The sequence below is a fragment of the Sus scrofa genome, chromosome 5 (assembly GCF_054392235.1).
Source record: "Sus scrofa isolate SSC_HxYL_T2T_F1_AM1 chromosome 5, Sscrofa_HxYL_maternal_Yorkshire_Landrace_v2.0, whole genome shotgun sequence".
Lineage (NCBI taxonomy): Eukaryota > Metazoa > Chordata > Mammalia > Artiodactyla > Suidae > Sus > Sus scrofa.
Genome location: NC_139387.1, coordinates 32,811,136 through 32,828,934, shown reverse-complemented (window position 1 = coordinate 32,828,934; position 17,799 = coordinate 32,811,136). Strand labels below are relative to the sequence as shown.

The 17,799-nt window shown below is 38.2% G+C and overlaps 1 protein-coding gene across 10 annotated transcripts in view; it reads right to left on the bottom strand.

Annotated features, from left to right (window-relative positions):
* The window catches only part of XPOT (exportin for tRNA), a 196,424-nt gene that overhangs the window by 12,203 nt on the left and 166,422 nt on the right, over window positions 1–17,799 (bottom strand). For 9 of the 10 annotated variants that reach the window (XM_084956255.1, XM_084956256.1, XM_021091942.2 and 6 more), the window contains 11 exons: window positions 16,749–16,985; window positions 15,718–15,756; window positions 15,520–15,582; window positions 13,934–14,058; window positions 13,429–13,573; window positions 13,149–13,268; window positions 12,434–12,528; window positions 11,543–11,612; window positions 8,250–8,488; window positions 6,498–6,783; window positions 4,832–5,021 (listed from right to left, as the gene is read on the bottom strand). In XM_084956255.1, the coding sequence (XP_084812381.1) occupies window positions 4,832–5,021; window positions 6,498–6,783; window positions 8,250–8,488; window positions 11,543–11,612; window positions 12,434–12,528; window positions 13,149–13,268; window positions 13,429–13,573; window positions 13,934–14,058; window positions 15,520–15,582; window positions 15,718–15,756; window positions 16,749–16,985 (1,609 nt within the window). Of the gene's footprint in view, window positions 1–4,831; window positions 5,022–6,497; window positions 6,784–8,249; window positions 8,489–11,542; window positions 11,613–12,433; window positions 12,529–13,148; window positions 13,269–13,428; window positions 13,574–13,933; window positions 14,257–15,337; window positions 15,583–15,717; window positions 15,757–16,748; window positions 16,986–17,799 lie in introns of all 10 variants that reach the window. The other variant, XM_084956257.1, reaches the window with a different exon arrangement.

Sequence of the window (17,799 nt, the reverse complement as noted above, 5' to 3'; positions counted from 1 at the left end):
CAAAAATGGACAACTTAGAAGAAAATGGACAAGTTTCTAGAAACACAGAGCCTATCAAAACTGAATCAAGAAGAGATAATTTGAACAGACTAATCACTAAGTAAAATAGAATCCATAATTTAAAAAACCTCTCTGCAAGCAAATGTCCAGGACCATTTGGCCCAATTGGGGAATTCTATCAAACATACAAAGGACTTACACCTATCCTTATCAAACTCTTGCAAAAGACTGAAGAGGAAGGAACACTCCCAAAGTCCTTTTATGAAGCCACCATCACCCTGATACTAAAATGAGACAAACACACTACAAAAAAAAAAAAAAAAAGGAGTTCCCATTGTGGCGCAGTGGAAATGAATCCAACTAGTATTCATGAGGATCTGGGTTTGATCCCTGGCCTTGTTCAGTGGGTCAGGGATCCAGTGTTGCTGTGAGTTGTGGTGTAGGTTGCACACACAGCTTGGACCCTGTGTTGCTACGGCTGTGGCACAGGCCAGCAGCTGTAACTTCAATTTGACTCCTAATCTGGGAACTCCCATATGCTGCATGTGCAGCCCTAAAAAGCAAAAAAAAAAAGGACACTGCATAAAAGAAAGTTATAGGCCACTATCTTTGGTGAATACAAATGCAGAACTCTTCAACAAAATATGAGCAAATCAGGGAGTTCCCACAGTGGCATAGTGGAAATGAATCCAACTAGTATTCATGAGGATCTGGGTTCAATCCCTGGCCTCATTCAGTGGGTCGGGGATCTAGCGTTGCCGTGAGCTGTGGTGTAGGTATCAGCTACAGCTCTGATTTGACCCCTAGCCTGAGAACTTCATATGCTGTAGGTGTGGCCCTAAAAATAAAATAAAATAAAAAGAGCAAATCAAATTCAACAACACATAAAAAGGATGATACACCATAATCAAGTTGGATTCATTTCAGGGTCACAAAGATGGTTAAACATAGTGCAAGTCAATCAGTGTGATATATCACGTCAGCAAAACAAAAGACAAAAACCTCATGATCATCTCAGTAGATGCAGAAAAAGCATTTGATAAAAGTCAACATCCATTCATAATTAAAAAAAAATCTCTCACCAAAGTAGGTATGGTGGGAACATATCTCAACATAATATCAGAAAAAGTAAAAACAAAAACAAAAAATCACATTACAGATCACATAAAAAACAAGACAAAAAAACCACCTAGGAATAAATCTAACAAAGGAAGTGAAAGACCTATATATATACTAAGAACTATAAAATATTGATAAAGGAAAGTGAAGATGACTCAAAGAAATAGAAAGATATCCCATATTCTTAGATTGGAAGAATACTGTTACAATCGTCATTCTTCCCAAAGCAATCTACAAATTTCATGTTATCCCTATTGAATACCCATGACATTTTCCACAGAGCTAGAACAAACAATCCAAAAATTTATATGAAACTACAAAGGACCCAGAATTGCCAGAAGAATCCTGAGGAAAAAGAACCAAGAAATGACCCTCCCAGACGTCAGACAATAATACAATTACCAAATAAATACTACAATACTATAACAAAACAGGAGTTCTCATCATGGCTCAGTGGTTAATGAACCTGACTAGTAACCATGAGGTTGAGGGTTTGATCCCTGGCCTCACTCAGTGGGTTAAGGATCTGGCGTTGCCTTGAGCTGTGGTGTAGAGATCACAGATGTGACTTGGACCCCGAGTTGCTATGGCTGTGGCATAGGCCAGTAGCTACAGCTCCAAACAGACCCCTAGCCTGGGAACCTCCATATGCTGCGGTGCAGCCCCCCCAAAAAAGACAAAAGACAAAAAACAAAAGAGTGTGGTATTGGCACAAAAGCAGACATATGGATCAATGGAACAGAACAGAGGGTATAGAAATAAACACTTGCACCCCTACCACAGTCAAAAATTCAACAAAAAAGGCAAGAATATATAATGGAGAAAAGATAGTCTCTTCAACAAGTAATGTTGGGAAAGCTGGACAGCCTTACGTAAATCAATATACTCAGAACACTCCCTCAAACCATGTACAAAAATAAACTCAAAATAGCTTAAAAACCTAAAGGACACCATACACTCTTAGAAGAGAACATATGCAAAACATTCTGACATAAACTGCAATGATATTTCCTTAGTCTTGCAAGGCAAAAGAAATAGCAGCAAAAATAAACAAATGGGGGGAGTTACCATCGTGGCGCAGAGGTTAATGAATCCAACTAGGAACTATGAGGTTGAGGGTTTGATCCCTGGCCTCACTCAATGGGTTAAGGATCCAGGGTTGCCGTGAGCTGTGATGTAGGTCACAGACGTGGCTCGGATCTGGCGTTGCTTGTGGCTCTGGCGTAGGCCAGCGGCTACAGCTCCGATTGGACCCCTAGCCTGGGAACCTCCAAATGCCGAGGGAGCGGCCCTAGAAAAGGCAAAAAGACAATAAAAAAAGAAAGGGGACCTAATCAAACTTATAAGAGTTTGCACAGAAAAGTAACAAGATGAAAAAATAATATATGGACTGAAAGAAAATATTTGCAAACAATGTGACTTGACAAGGGATTCATTTCCAAAATATACAATAGCTCATACAAGTCAATAAAAACAAACAAACAAACAAACAAACAAACTGGGAGCTTCCATTGTGGCTCAGTGGGTTCAATCCCCGGCCTTGCTCAGTGGGCTAAGGATCTGGCATTGCTGTGAGCTGTGGTGTACACTGCAGATTTGGCCTGGATCTGGCTGTGGTATAGGCTGGCAGCTGCAGCTCTGACTCGACCCCTAGCCTGGGAACCTCCATATGCTGCAGGTGTGACCCTAAAAAGCAAAAACCAAAAAACCCCAAAAACCAAACAACTCAATCAAAAAATGGACAGAAGATCTAAACAGACATTTCTCTGGAGAAGACACACATGACCAGCAACATCAGTGAAACAGAATGATGTGAATAGAAAATCAGAGGCTGTTGTTCTACTTCATCATGTTTTTCTTTCAGTTCCTTATGCATATACATATAGATATTCAAATAGAGGATTGTATCATGAAGTATATTTATCACTCTGCATAGTGATCAGACACAACTGGCCAATACCAAGATGGCCAACAGGCACACGAAAAGATGCTCAGCATTGCTAATTATTAGAGAAATGCAAATCAAAACTACAACGACGTGTCACTGTAGTCAGAAAGGCCATTAAGAGGGCTACAAACAATAAATATTGGAGAGGGTATGGAGAAAAGGGAACCTTCCTATACTGTTGGTGGGAATGTAAATTGGTACAGCCACTATGGGTAACACTATGGTGGTTCCTTAAAAAAGTAAAAGCAGAACTACCACATAATCCTGCAATGCCACTCCTGGGCAGACACCTGGAAAAGATGAAAAGACTAATTCAAAAAGATATATGCACATCAATGTTTACAGCAGCTCTATTTGCAATAGTCAAGACATGGAAGGAGTTCTCTTGTGACTCAACAGGTTAAGGATCTGGCAATGTCACTGCTGTGGCAAGGGTTTGACCACACATGCAGCCGAAAGAAAGAAAAAAGACATGGAAGCAAGTTAACTATCCATCAACAGACTAATGGATAAAGAAGATACAGGGTAGGAGTTCTCACTGAGGCTCAGTGGGTTATGAATCTGACTAGCATCCATGAGGATTTGGGTGCGCTCCCCGGCCTGACTCAGTGGGTTAAGGATCTAGCACTGCCATGAGCTATGGTGCAGGTCGCAGACGCAGTTGGGATCTTGCGTTGCTGTGAATGAGGTGTAGGCCTGCAGCTGAAGCTCTGATTTGACCCCTAGCTAGAGAACCTCCATATACTGCCCCCCCACAAAAAGGGAAAAAGAAAAAGAAAAAACAGATATAGGGTATACATACGATGAAATATTACTCAGCCATTAAAGAATGAAATATTACCATTTGCAGCTACATGGATGTACCTAGAGATTATCATACCAAGTGAGGTAACTCAGACAGAGAAAGACTCATCTTAGAATATCATTTACATGCAAAATCTAAAAAATGATACAAATGAATTTATTTACAAAAGAGAAAAGCTCATCGCAGACATAGAAAATAAACTTAAGGTTACCAAAGGGAGAGGAGAGGATAAACCAGGAGTATGGAATTAACAGATATATCCTGCGATATGTAAAACAGAAAAACAACAAAGATTTACTGTATAGCACAGGGAACTATATTCAGTATCTTTCAATAACCTATAATGGAAAAGAATCTGAAAAAAGATATGTATACACATGCACAACTGAATCATTTTGCTGTACACCTGAAACTAACACAACATTGTACATCAACTTGGAGGGAAAAAAAAAAAGGAATACTGCTTTAGGCAAAACAGAACAATACAAATTAATTTTAACGCCGTCTATGTCAAAGTGATCCTCACCCTGTCAGTAATGAGCTGTCATCCACGTGGCCAACATACAACCACTTCAAAAGTTTAATTCCTGTCATGGCTTGATGGTTAACGAATCTGTCTAGGAACCATGAGGTTGCGGGTTTGATCCCTGCCCTGCTCAATGGGTTAAGGATCCGGTGTTGCCGTGAGCTGTGGTGTAGGTTGCAGATGCGGCTCAGATCCCACGTTGCTGTGGCTCTGGCGTAGGCTGGTGGCTACAGCTCCAATTCCTCCCCTAACCTGGGAACCTCCATGTGCCGTGGGAGTGGCCCTAAAAAGACAAAACAAACAAACAAAAAAAAACCACCAAAAAATCCCCAAAAGTTTAGTGTTTATTTCAACTAGCTCTTGCTCACATAGATGTTGAACTGTGACAAGTGCTTAACAGACAATTTAATTTAGGCCCCGCATGCATCCCCACCTTGATTTGCTATGACTTCGCTCATTCCACTGCCTGTGACTGTTTGCAGGAAAGCGAAGTAACTCCTCCGCAACATTTGCTTCTCTAAAGCAGCAGACTGGTCATTTTCTTCTGCAGGTCGGAGCAACACTTCAAAGATTGCATGAAGAAGAGGCATGAACATCTGTTGTAAAAAGGGGGATACCTGTATCTGAAGAGAAGAAACAACTATTAACTATTTCAGACATAAGAAAATTAACATGAAACTTAAGAAAAAAAATTTACATAAAGCCTTTTTCTAGAGATTCTATTTAGGATATATACTTACATAATTCAGTTGGCATATATTATTTTTTTGTTTGCTTTTTTAGGACCACAACCATGGTATATGGAAGTTTCCAGGCTATGGGTCAAAACGGAGCTGGCCTATGCCACAGCAATGCAGCTGGCCTATGCCACAGCAATGCAGGCTCCGAGCTGAGTGTGCAACCCACACCACAGCTCATGGCAACGCCAGATCCTTAACCCACAGAGCAAGGCCAGGAATCGAATCTGTGTCCTCATGGATGCTAGTGAGATTCATTTCTGCTGAGCTATGATAGAAACTCCCAGCATATGTTAATGTTAAGACAAAAATCTATAGCGCATACCCAGTATTGAAAGCCTCAAGATCAAAGTTCAACCCATTTTCTACAGTTCAAGATTCAGGTTCAAATAACACTGAGTCAGACATAACTCACAATCAAATATTGCCATAAAAATTTTTCAAGTTTAAATTCTCAGTAAATAAATTCTCCTGCTAAACTAGAAATGACTGGTTGCTCTCTCAGGCTTAACATGCCCTTGGGCAAATTCCTTACCTTTTGTGTCCCAGTTTCTTCATCAATAAAATACTACTACTTATGTCTAGGGTTGTTACAAGGATCAAATGAATGCATTAAGAAAATGCTCAGAACAGATTTTTAACATAGAAAGCACTACCTAAGTGTTACCCATTTTTACTAGCCAGCTTATGCTTAGTTTAAATTTCCTTGTACATAAAACTGAGATTGAATTATTTTAAAACAACTTGACACCCAAATTACAGTGCTTTCAATTTAGTCTTAGTATTCACTTAGTAAACACTTAGTATTCAATACTGTTTTATTTTCTTCTCTAAAACACCAGACTAGCAGTTTTCTTCCACGGCATAAAATAGATAAGATCTACTCTTATTAAAACATCTATTAAGGAGTTCCTGTCATGGTGCAGTGGAAATGAATCTGACTAGGAACCATGAGGTTGCAGGTTCGATCCCTGGCCTCGCTCAGTGGGTTAAAGATCAGGTATTGCCGTGAGCTGTGGTATAGGTTGCAGACGTGGCTCAGGTCTGGCGTAAGCTGACAGCAACAGCTCCAATTAGACCCCTAACCTGGGAACCTCCATATGCCATGGGTGTGGCCCTAAAAAGACAAAACAAAACAAACAAAAAACCAAAAACAGCTATTAAGCTTGTCCTAAGTGTTCAGGCAGTGTTGTTGACTTTAGAATGATAAAAATACTTATGATTCATGCCTCCAAGTAACTCGTGCTTTAAAAAAACCAAGGGGCAAATGCCAAAATACATCTAAAGATAAAAACATCTGATCTTGAAATCAGGAGATTTTATAATCAGGAAGTTCTCTGAGCTCTGAAGGTTTGTGCTAACCTTAAATTTGGCTGTAATCTGGTTGATAAGAGGAATGAATTCCTGGAGGTCTTTAGCTTCACAATCTTTGAGCATGTGTTCGGAAGCAGATGGAATAAACGGAAGGACTTCCTCCTCCAGGCAAATAATCATGCGATGAAGGAAAGTCCGAACTCCACTTCTGAGAATATCCTTTTGCAGTGGACAACTCAGGGCTGGCAAGAAGGTCTGCAAACAGTCCAGATAAACTTCGGAACAGCCACATTGTTTCACAGTTTGTTTGTTGCTGAAAGCTTTGCTGGTTCGACTGCATAAACAAAATTAGGTAACTAGTTTTAAGTAGTCTTCAAATGCTTTAAGGAGTAATAAAAAATAACACACAACAAATTACAAAACTAACAAGGGAAGCCAATTCTTTGTTTTCCATATCACAGTTATGCCCACCTTTAGCTGATACGGTCATTTGTAAACTACTGCTTCCAGTTATTCTAGAAAGGGCTCAAGTTAAATTAAATGAATGAGGCGTTCCCTGTGGCACAACAGGTTAAATATCTGGTGTTGTCACTTCAGTGGCCCAGGTTGGTCCTGTAGTGTGGGTTCAATCCCCGGCCTGGGAACTTCCACGTGCTTTGAGCATGGCCAAAACAAAACAAAAGGCATGCAGAAAAAAAAAAAAATCTATATACTATGAATATACTACACTTCACAATCTGGAAACCACCAATTTATATTTAGAAAACAATCTTAGACTCAAGTTGTTTTTTTTGTTTGCTTTTCATTTTTGGCTGCCCTGAGACTTATGGAGTTCTCAGCCCAGAGATCAGATCCAAGCCACAGCTGTGACCTAAGCTGCAGATATGGCAATGCCGGACCTTTAACTCACTGTGCTGGGCTGGGGATTGAACCTGCACCCCAGTACTCCCAAGACACCACCAATCCCACTGCACCACAGCAGGAACTCCAGATTTAGGTTATCTGTACAGCATCTCTAACATGAGCTTTTGCACTGAAGACTTCTGTAGAACATTTTCTTTAAATAACTTCCAGTTGGAAATCTCTATAATTTTCATGATGTTATTGTTTGTGAATAAAAAGTACAGGTAGAGAAAGAGTTATCTTTGTAGCTCAGTGGTAATGAATCTGACTAGTATCCATGAGGACACAGGTTCAATCCCTGGCCTTGCACAGTCAGCTAAAGGATCCAGCATTGCTGTGAGCTGTGGTGTGGGTCTTGATGTGGCCTGGATCTGGCGTGGCTGTGGTACAGGCTGGCAGCTGTAGCTCTGATTCGACCCCTAGCCTGGGAACTTCCATATGCCACACCTGCAGCCCTTAAAAAAAAAAAAAAAAAATGAGTAGAGAGAAAGAAAGGGCAGCTTGAGTGATCTTTGGGACACAGTGCAACAACTAAAAAGAAGCCTCAGCACTTTCTCTTTAAGGTTCCAAAACTGAGCCCCCAAGGTCATTGGTATATAAATACTTAAGCTAATCTCCTTAAATACACAATCAATTTATACCAAAGTAATTAGAGTAGCTAAGGATTTATATAGATATCAAGCCCAAAAGATACAATGTTATGTGATCTATTTCTTTCTTCAGTTAAATCTTCTAACTCATTGAATTTAGAAAAGTACAACTTTTCTAATTGTCTAAAAACTGGACAACCTGGTTTTGGAAACAGAGAAATGTATACTCAGTTCTAAAAAATCAAAGTAAATGATTCTGTGCATGCTGGGAAAATGACTTTATAATTTTAAATGCAATCACACTCACCTGGCAAATCCAACCGCATGGTTGAGACAGTCTGCTAGAGATGCCTGCCTTTCTTCATCCTGTGCCAGCATCAATTTTTCTAACAGAATTTTAAACTTCTCCATGAGTGGAGTCAACAGATTCCTCATCAATGCTTGTTTCCGTTCTGCTGGGTACTCACTGTTAACAATCAGCACTCCAGCTGTCTCATAAATAAATAATTGATCATCGCTGCTCAACAAAGACTGGTAGCCATTCTCCTAAAATAAAACTTAGTCTTATTAAAGTTTTTCTTCATTCAGTTCCTCTCATTTAACCAGAATAAGAATAAGAGGGACAGGAGATGTAATCTATCACATCAACCTGTTTTGAAAAAGATCAAATATTTATAAAATAAAACTTTTTCCAGAACGGTATAATGGAAAACAAACAAACAAACAAAAAAACACAATTAGAGGTTAAAAGATCATGGGTCGAGAGTTCCTGTGGTAGCTCAGTACTTAATGAACCTGAACCCAACTAGTATCCATGAGGACACGGGTTCAAGCCCTGGCCTTGCTCAGTGGGTTAAGGATTGGGTGCTGCTGTGGCTGTGGAGTAGGCTGGCAGCTACAGCTCGGATTTGACCCCTAGCCTGGGAACCTCCATAGGCTCCGGATGTGGTCCTTGAAAAAAAAAAAAAAAAAAAAGACATGAAAAAAAAGACCATGGCTCTATTTCTACATCTACTTCATAAATGGTCATATGTAATTATGTAATTATTAGTTTGTCTTCTAACTTGGTTTCTTTTGTAAAACAGTTCTCATTAGGGGGCTAAAAATGAGGTGTATTAAGGTGTGAATCTTAGCACCAAGGTCACACAAGTTAATATTTTAGAGTGTTTAAGAGTTAAATAACTACAAGCTCTACACAATAAACACACACAACAGCTGTTACTTTAGAATATTTGAAAATAAGACTGCAAATGCAAACGAAAATATCTCAGTCATAGAACATTTGAAAATAAGACTGCAAATGCAAACGAAAATATCTCAGTCATGAGTAAACATCTCATATATTGATCAATTTTTATTAATGAGTTTTGTTATTTTTTTACATTTATGCAATCTGAGAAGCCAAGAGGTCAGGAAAATATCAGAAGATCCTCTAGGTTCATCACTAAAGCTCCCTGTTAAGAAATTATTTAACAGCTTAGTCTTAGATAAATTCTGTGGTGGTTTTATTATTTAAAAAAATCCTCATCTTTTAAAAGAGAAATGTACCTATTTAGAAGTAACTAAGGAGTTCCTGTTGGGCTCAGTGGTTAATGAATCCGACTAGGAACCATGAGGTTGCAGGTTCAATTCCTGGCCTTGCCCAGTGGGTTAAGGATCTGGCGTTGCCATGAGCTGTGGTGTAGGTCGCAGACGTGGCTCGAATCCTGCGTTGCTGTGGCCAGTGGCTACAGCTCCGATTAGACCCCTAGCCTGGGAACCTCCATATGCGTGGGAGTGGCTCTAGAAAAGGCAAAAAGACAAAAAAAAAAAAAAAAAAAAAGAGAAGTAACTAAAACATCTTTTTTTTTTTTTTTTTGGTCTTTTTTTGCCATTTCTTGGGCCGCTCCTGCGGCATATGAAGGTTCCCAGGCTAGGGGTCTAATTGGAGCTGTAGCTGCCAGCCTACCCCAGAGCCACAGCAACGCGGGATCCGAGCCGTCCGAGCCACGTCTGCGATCTACACCACAGCTCATGGCAATGCCAGATCCTTAACCCACTGAGCAAGGGCAGAGATTGAACCCGCAACCTCATGGTTCCTAGATGGATTCGTTAACCACTGTGCCATGATGGGAACTCCTAAAACATCTATTAAGTAACACTAAGATTAATCACTGCTCCAGGAGTTGAGAACACAGAGACAAAGTAGATATATAAATGTAAGGTACTTATAACTATTAAGTAGTTAACATTCAGTAAAAGCACTGGGACTCAGTCTCTTTATATACTAAAAAAAAAAAAAGACTACAGGAATGGTAAAATTCCTTGCTTATATATATACTATATGAAAAAAAAAATCTAATATCCATAAGACAGTATGACTAAGTATGGCTTTTTGAATGTTTAAGTCTTATGGGTCAGTGTGAACTCCCAAGGAAAACTGGAATTAACTAGGTGAAGTACTTTATTATATATGTTTCCACAGTACATAGGCAAAGATAATTTAACCATAGAATTCACTAGCAACCTTTCGTGTAGTGAAATTACACAAACTTTGTACTCTAAATACTGATATTTACTTTAAAAAACAAAGTATTATTTTATGTTTAACACTTTTTCAAGTGGCAGCTCTAGTAATAACTTTCATTAAAATGAAAAAAAGGGAGTTCCTATCGTGGCTCAGTGGTTAACGAATCCGACTAGGAACCATGAGGTTGCAGGTTCAATCCCTGGCCTTGCTCAGTGGGTTAAGGACCCGGCGTTGCTGTGAGCTGTGGTGTAGGTCATAGACACGGCTGGGATCTGGAGTATCTGTGGCTGTGGGGTAGGCCAGCGGCTACAGCTCTGATAAGACCCCTAACCTGGGAACCTCCATAAGCTGCGGGAGCAGCCCTAGAAAAGACAAAAAAATAATAAAATAAATAAATAAAATAAAATGAAAAAAAAAGTCAATGTCGTTATTTTGCTTTACACAAAAACATTTATCAGTCAAAACGTACTACAGGGTATCTCAAACCTCTCTAGTGAAACGGACGGTGACATATAGATCAACCAGTATTTAAATTTTTTTACCCCAAGCCAGAAATTTCACAGAAAAACTTCAGTTTACTAGTAGCACTCACTGAGAATGGCTAATTTGATCACAGTACTAAACAGAATAATTCAGAAACAGAATTTTTCCTTCTCTAAAAAGTACTTCACCAGCATTGAGGAACACAGGGCACAGACCATATCTCACATTGGTAAGATACTATGATTTGTTTTACTGTATTTTTTTTTTTTTGTCTTTTGGCTAGGGGTTGAATCGGAGCTATGCTGCCAGCCTATGCCACAGCCACAGCAACACCAGATTCGAGGCACGTCTGAGACCTACTACAACACAGCTTATAGCAACAACAGATCTTTAACCCACTGAGCAAGGCCAGGGATTGAACTGGTGTCCTCATGGATGTTTACTGTTAGAGTTTTGGTAAACAGAACTAATCCTTGCATGCCTCCTGTTGCCATTAAAACAAAAACAAAAACAACCAACTACCCACAAAGGCATTAACACTAAAGGTCAAAGGGATATGCACCCTCAATATTGGGGAAAACTTATCACTTAGAAGGACAGATACTTACAGGTGGAGTAAGCTCTAATAAATCTTGTATTCTATTCAGAATATCCTCAATGAAGGGATTCATTTGTTTACTGAATAAAGGTAAAAAGGAAAACCACAATCATGTAAATAATAGTGTTTGGAAAAAGTGCTGAAATACCAAATCCTAAAGCAGAACTAAACAAACAAACAAACAAACAAACAAAAAAAGTTCAGCTGTAAGCCAGTCACACGTGATTATTAAGACTAGTTATGATTTTTTTAAATTACAACTTTATGGGAGTTCCCATTGTGGCTCAGTGTGGTAATGAACCCGACTAGTATCCATGAGGATGCGAATTCAATCCCTGGCCTTGCTCAGTGTGTTAAGGATCCCAGCAGCTACAGCTGCAAATGAACCCCTAGCCTGGGAACTTCTATATTCTGAAGGTATGGCCCTAAAAAGACAAAAATAAAATAAAATAAAATCACAACTTTATAAGCCTAAGAATGAGTAGTTTTCATACCAAAAAATGGTACTAGTAAAGAACAATATAGTACAAAACAGATTAAATTAAAAATATATCTCCAAGGAATATCATCTTTAGAATTTCAAAGAAGCCATATACTGATCCACAGCAATAAAGCTGTTAAGTAATTAATATCATTAGTGATGACAGTTGTTACATATCAAAGTGTTCAAACAAACCACTGTTTAATGATGAACAAAGTACCTGGGCTAATGAAATGTATAAGAAATCACAACACCGTGATACAAAAAAGGAATACCTAAATTAAAAAAAAGAAAAAAAAAAAAAAAAGCCTTAGAACAGAAAACCATATCTACCACAGGTTCTTAGGGGAAATAATTTATATCTTACTTACCAATCCGGAAAACAAGAATTAAACATAATATCTGAAATTTTGTACTTACTTGAGAGATTTGACAAATCTAGAAAACAGGTAAGCTGTTCTGCTCCGTACTTTTGCGCTATTGTGTCGCAGACCCCTGTGATCTAGGAAGGCCATCTGAAGAAAACAGAGACACTTTTTATTATTTCTGCACTTCTGTAAGGCGCTCATCGCCACTGCCATAACACACTTGTTCACATCCAATTTTACCTTTTAGCTCGGGAAGGGAGGAACCAGGTACATACATAACAAGTAACCCAACATCACACACAAACAGGCCCTTGAGGACTTGTTTTTAAATGATGAACTAGACAGAAACTCCATTTTATTTTTTTGTCTTTTTTTTAGGGCCGCACCCATGGCATATTGAGGTTCCCAGGCTAGGGGTCAAATCGGAGCTGTAGCCGCCAGCCTACGCCAGAGCCATAGCAATGCCAGATCTGAGCCGAGCCGCGTCTGCTACCTACACCACAGCTCACAGCAATGCCGGGTCCTTAACCCACTAAGCGAGGCCAGGGATCGAACCCTCACCCTCATGGATGCTAACTGGGTTTGTTAACCACTGAGCCATGGCGGGAACTCCCAGAAACTCCATTTTAAGAAAATGGAAGCGAGGTTATCTGCAGTGTGGTCAAGTGTTTTTTAAGAGCTTTTGGTTGTGGAAAAGTTATGAAAGGAAGATAGAATACTATCTGCTCATTAGCTGAAACACATGGAAAATGACAATGTATACTTACTAATACACATGGAATGTGTTGAGGTTCAACTGTGAAAAACTTTTCATATCTAACAACAGTTTCGAAGAACTCCAATGTCACAGATGTGTGCTGATAGGAACTAACTCCTGATGTTACCAACTGGAGCAGGAAAAAATTAAGAAATCTATCCTTATTTATTGCAACATCAAAATGCCCCCATATTAACATTAACATATAGCACTAACAATTAAGGAACTCTCATTAGCTTAAATAAAAACAGAAAATTAGGTTCAAGATAAATTATCTGTAGTATACTTACAGTTCGCATCATATCCTGCAAAGCACTAGCTTTTGAAACATCACCTGAGAAGTGAGCACCATGAGATACTGGAAGAGCTTCTGCCAACATATACAGCAATCTTATTGCTACTTCAACTTCCATAAACCGTGTAGTCTGCCAATTCCTACCAAGGTATAATATGTCGGTGAGAGCTTAATATAAACTTTCTACACAACCAGTGATGCACATGATAAAAAGTCACCAACAAAGGCTTCTTTAATGATTAAAAAGTCATAGGAATTGTTAACGTCGCCAGGCAACATAATTCCTATCACAAAAGTATAAATAATGAATGTAATCCATTTTATTATGTTCCAAATAACAGTATTTCCCAAAAGGATCAAGATAAATTAAAGAGACAAGTGCACTGTTTCAGAGATACAAATAAGATCTTAATAAGTGACACAGATTAATAAGGCACGTGAATCACTTAGGATAGATCATCAGGGAGAAAACAGTGTTAGAAACAGTGTTACGAACTTACTGCAGGGTAGAACTAAAAACTCTGCGAACAGAAGCCAGCAGTAACTCTGGTGAAACTTGAGCAAGTCTGTCCAACAATAACTTCAGTTGTTTTCTATATTCTACAAACATGGCTTCATCTTCACCCTATAGTTTAAAATTTCCATTAAAAAAAACCTAAAAGATCACATGGAGTTCCTGTCGTGGCTCAGTGGTTAACGAATCTGGACTAGGAACCATGAGGTTTCGGGTTCGATCCCTGGCCTTGCTCAGTGGGTTAAGGATCCGGCGTTGTCATGAGCTGTGGTGTAGGCCAGTGGCTACAGCTCTGATTAGACCCCTAGCCTGGGAACCTCCACATGCCATGGGGGCGGCCCTTGAAAAGGCAAAAAGACAAAAATAAATAAATAAATTAATTAATAAAAAATAAAAATAAAAAACTTAAAAGATCACAAAATTCACATAAATGGTGAATTCCCATTTTCTGTACTTACAAATTTAAAATGCACTTTTATTTTTTCATTAATTATTTATTTTTGTAGGAAAACTTACTGTACTCAGGAGCTTTTCCCCTCCTGCCCACAAATACCTGATTTTAAACACAGCACTAGACCATGAAAACCTGGAGCCAGAAACAGCATAGGGAGGAGGTTAAAAACTAAAGTATAAGCCAGAATGGGTTCACACTGGGCTCTATAACTTTGGTACCTTATCTATACTCCGTGTATCTTCACTGTTACAAAAACTTTAATAATACCACATGATTGAAGATAGATGGCACAAGCCTGGCACTTTGTAACTGCACAGTGTGTTGGTGATCATCACCATTATTCTCTTATAGTTCTAAAGTTTTGACTGCCTGAGGTGGGTAGTAGAATACGTTAGCACACAGTTAAATAGTATCTGCCAAGACTAAGTTGCAAGAAAGCTCTGATGACCCTATGTTTGCTAGGAAGATGACTGACAGCCCCAGACAAGATTTTAACCAGAAGAGGTACAGAGACGGTTAAGTGCCTCATTCTCACCCTCCCACTGACATTTATGATCTGAGGTCCACCAGCTGGTCCTCAACTAATCACTTTATAAACTGAAATACGGCTACCAACAATACTCTCAATATTTTGTGAAGTCCAGAGCTACAAAGTGTTTTAATAAGGGATAACACACACAAAAAAAATGGATTATGAGGTTTCCATTAATTTCACCTAAGTGGAGGTCAATAAATAAGGGTAGGGAGTCCTCATTGTGGCTCCACAGGTTAAGAAGCCAACACAATGTCTGTGAGGATGTGGGTTCAATCCCTGGCCTTGGTCAGTGGGCTAAGGATCCAGCATTGCCATAAACTTTGGCATAGGTCACAGATGCGGTTCGGATCTGGCGTTGCTGTAGCTATGAAGTAGGCCGGCAGCTGTAGCTCTGATTTGACCTGGGAACTTCCATATGCCACGGGTACAGTCCTAAAAAACTAAGAACAAAAAACAAAAAAGAAAAGGTAAAATACTTCTTGTTTTAAAAAACTCTTAAGAGATAATCAAAACTTGAAATATTAATTTGACGTAAGTACGCAATAAAATTAAAACTGATTTCTCCTCAATGCAAAATTCTTACCTCATTTTCAAAGTTATATTCTTCATCGTAAGTTAATTTCTTCATAACGGCCAACATGATTGCCTAAAATTTAGAATAAAATTATCTTTTGTTTGTTTCCTTTAATTCCATATAATCTGAAATTAAGATATATGTTAAGGCGGACTGCAGACATAGATTCTATTATTGGTTTAAAAAAAGCAAAAAGAAGTCATTTACCTCTACATTAGCTTTCTGTTGATCTGAGAGCACTGTAAGCTGTTGAAAGAGAGCAATCATTTATTAGATCTCCTGAAGTTATACTTATTTATCAGAATATTTTTCTAATCAGCTAAAATCTTTCCAAACACACACACAACTTTTCTAGAGGGCACATGGCAGTATCTTTCTATATTTAAAATCTACTTAATCTAAAATCTAGCAATTTTACTTCTAGTAAGTAACTTGACATGTTGGCAAAGACAAGTAGATAAATTTGACTTTTAAAGATACTTATACTCAGCAAAGAGGTAGGTTAGAGAACAGTAAAGTATGATCTCATCTTGTTTTTAAAAAAGGCCAAAAAAGCCTAGAAACCCACTATGAGATACACAGTGTGGATTAGCAACTGTGATTTTAACTTTCTTCTTACCTTTCACCTTGTCTAAAATTTATTAAAGTATGCATGCATCACATGTTTACAACAATAAAGAGAAGCTAAACTCCGTTTGGAAAAAAATTATTTTAAGCTTGACTTGATTCAACTAATTTAATGTAAATAAAAAAGGATAGCTCTCATTTAATGCCATAACGAGAAGTTAATTCTTTAAAAGACAACATGCTATATAATATGGGAGATTCATTTCCTCTACATTTTAAGTTCTATTATCTCCTCTACATTTTAAGTTCTTCTATAATTGGAAGCAACTCTCTAGGGGGATATTTGTAATTGTAAAAAAACCTGTTTATAAGAAATAATGAACTATGTTTAATAAAATTTCTACCATATTTAGAAATAAACACAGATTCTAAAAAAAAAGGAAAAAAAATGACCTAAACCTGTAACTAATTCTGAAGTTTTTTATTCTAGTGAACTTTAGAACCTGGACATTTCTGTTTTCTGGCTAAGAAGCTTAAGGGGGGGGGGAGAATGTATTAATATTTAACAGTAAATATCCATTAAAATTATGGGTATTTTCACTTGTATTTTCCAATTCTCTATGGTCTTTTTAATATTATCTACTGGATAAAAGATTAAAATAAAGATTTACCTGTTTCAAAATGTGAAGGTAATCATAACAAAATCCAATAATGTTAGAAGAGATGTCATCATCCTCATGAATTAGGAGCTGCAGCATCAGCGCCACTTTTGTTTCAATAGCTTGTAGTGCCTCCTGAGCATTCTTGATATCCCCATTCTTAATTAATTTAGTCCAGCTAACTATCAATGACTGTCCCATTCCATTGACCAGTTTAGAAAATCTGGCCAGGAAGTCAACATCTTCTTCCTACAAATAATACAGACATCAATTTAAAACCAACCAATTAAGAGGGAAAACTCTAAACTTAAGTATGAATCAAATGCCAATTATAGGATTCAATTTTAAATTAACGTTAGACATTTAAGCCTACTATTTTGACTGGAAAATTTTAAAAACCTGAATTTGAATTCTTCCATTATTATCCACTAATACTAACTTTTTAAAGCTAGTTTGAATGACTATAGTCACGAGACACTGCAAACTTATAAAAGCTTAAAAAAAAAAAAAAAAAAGTTCTGTGGTTTCAAAACTCTAAACTATTTAGTATATACAACCTAATAAAGTTAATGCTGCCAGGAGTTCCTGTTGTGGCTCAGCAAGTTAAGAACCCAAATAATACCCATGTGGATGCGGGTTCGATCCCTGGCCTTGCTCAGTGGGTTAAGGATCCGCAACTGCTGTGAGCTGCAGCACAAGTTTCAGCTGTGGCTTTGCTATGGCTGTGGTGTAGGCAGGCACCTGCAGTTCCGATTTGACCCCAAACTGGGAACGTCCAAGTGCTGCAGATGTGTAAAAGCAAAAAAAAAAAAAAAAAAAAAAAAAGGTTAATGCTGCCATACTATGCTGTGGGTAATAATTCACTACAGTTCATTCTGGTATTACTTAATTTTAACCTCAACTACAGAGATAAAACTGCTATTACAGTAACCTGGCTAAGATCACATCAGCATTAGAGCTAGAACTCAAACTTAGGTAATTTTCATTAATTATCCTTATGCTGTTCTCCTATAGAAAGAGATTTTACTTTCAGCATTTTAGGTCTTTTATAAGAGAATAAATA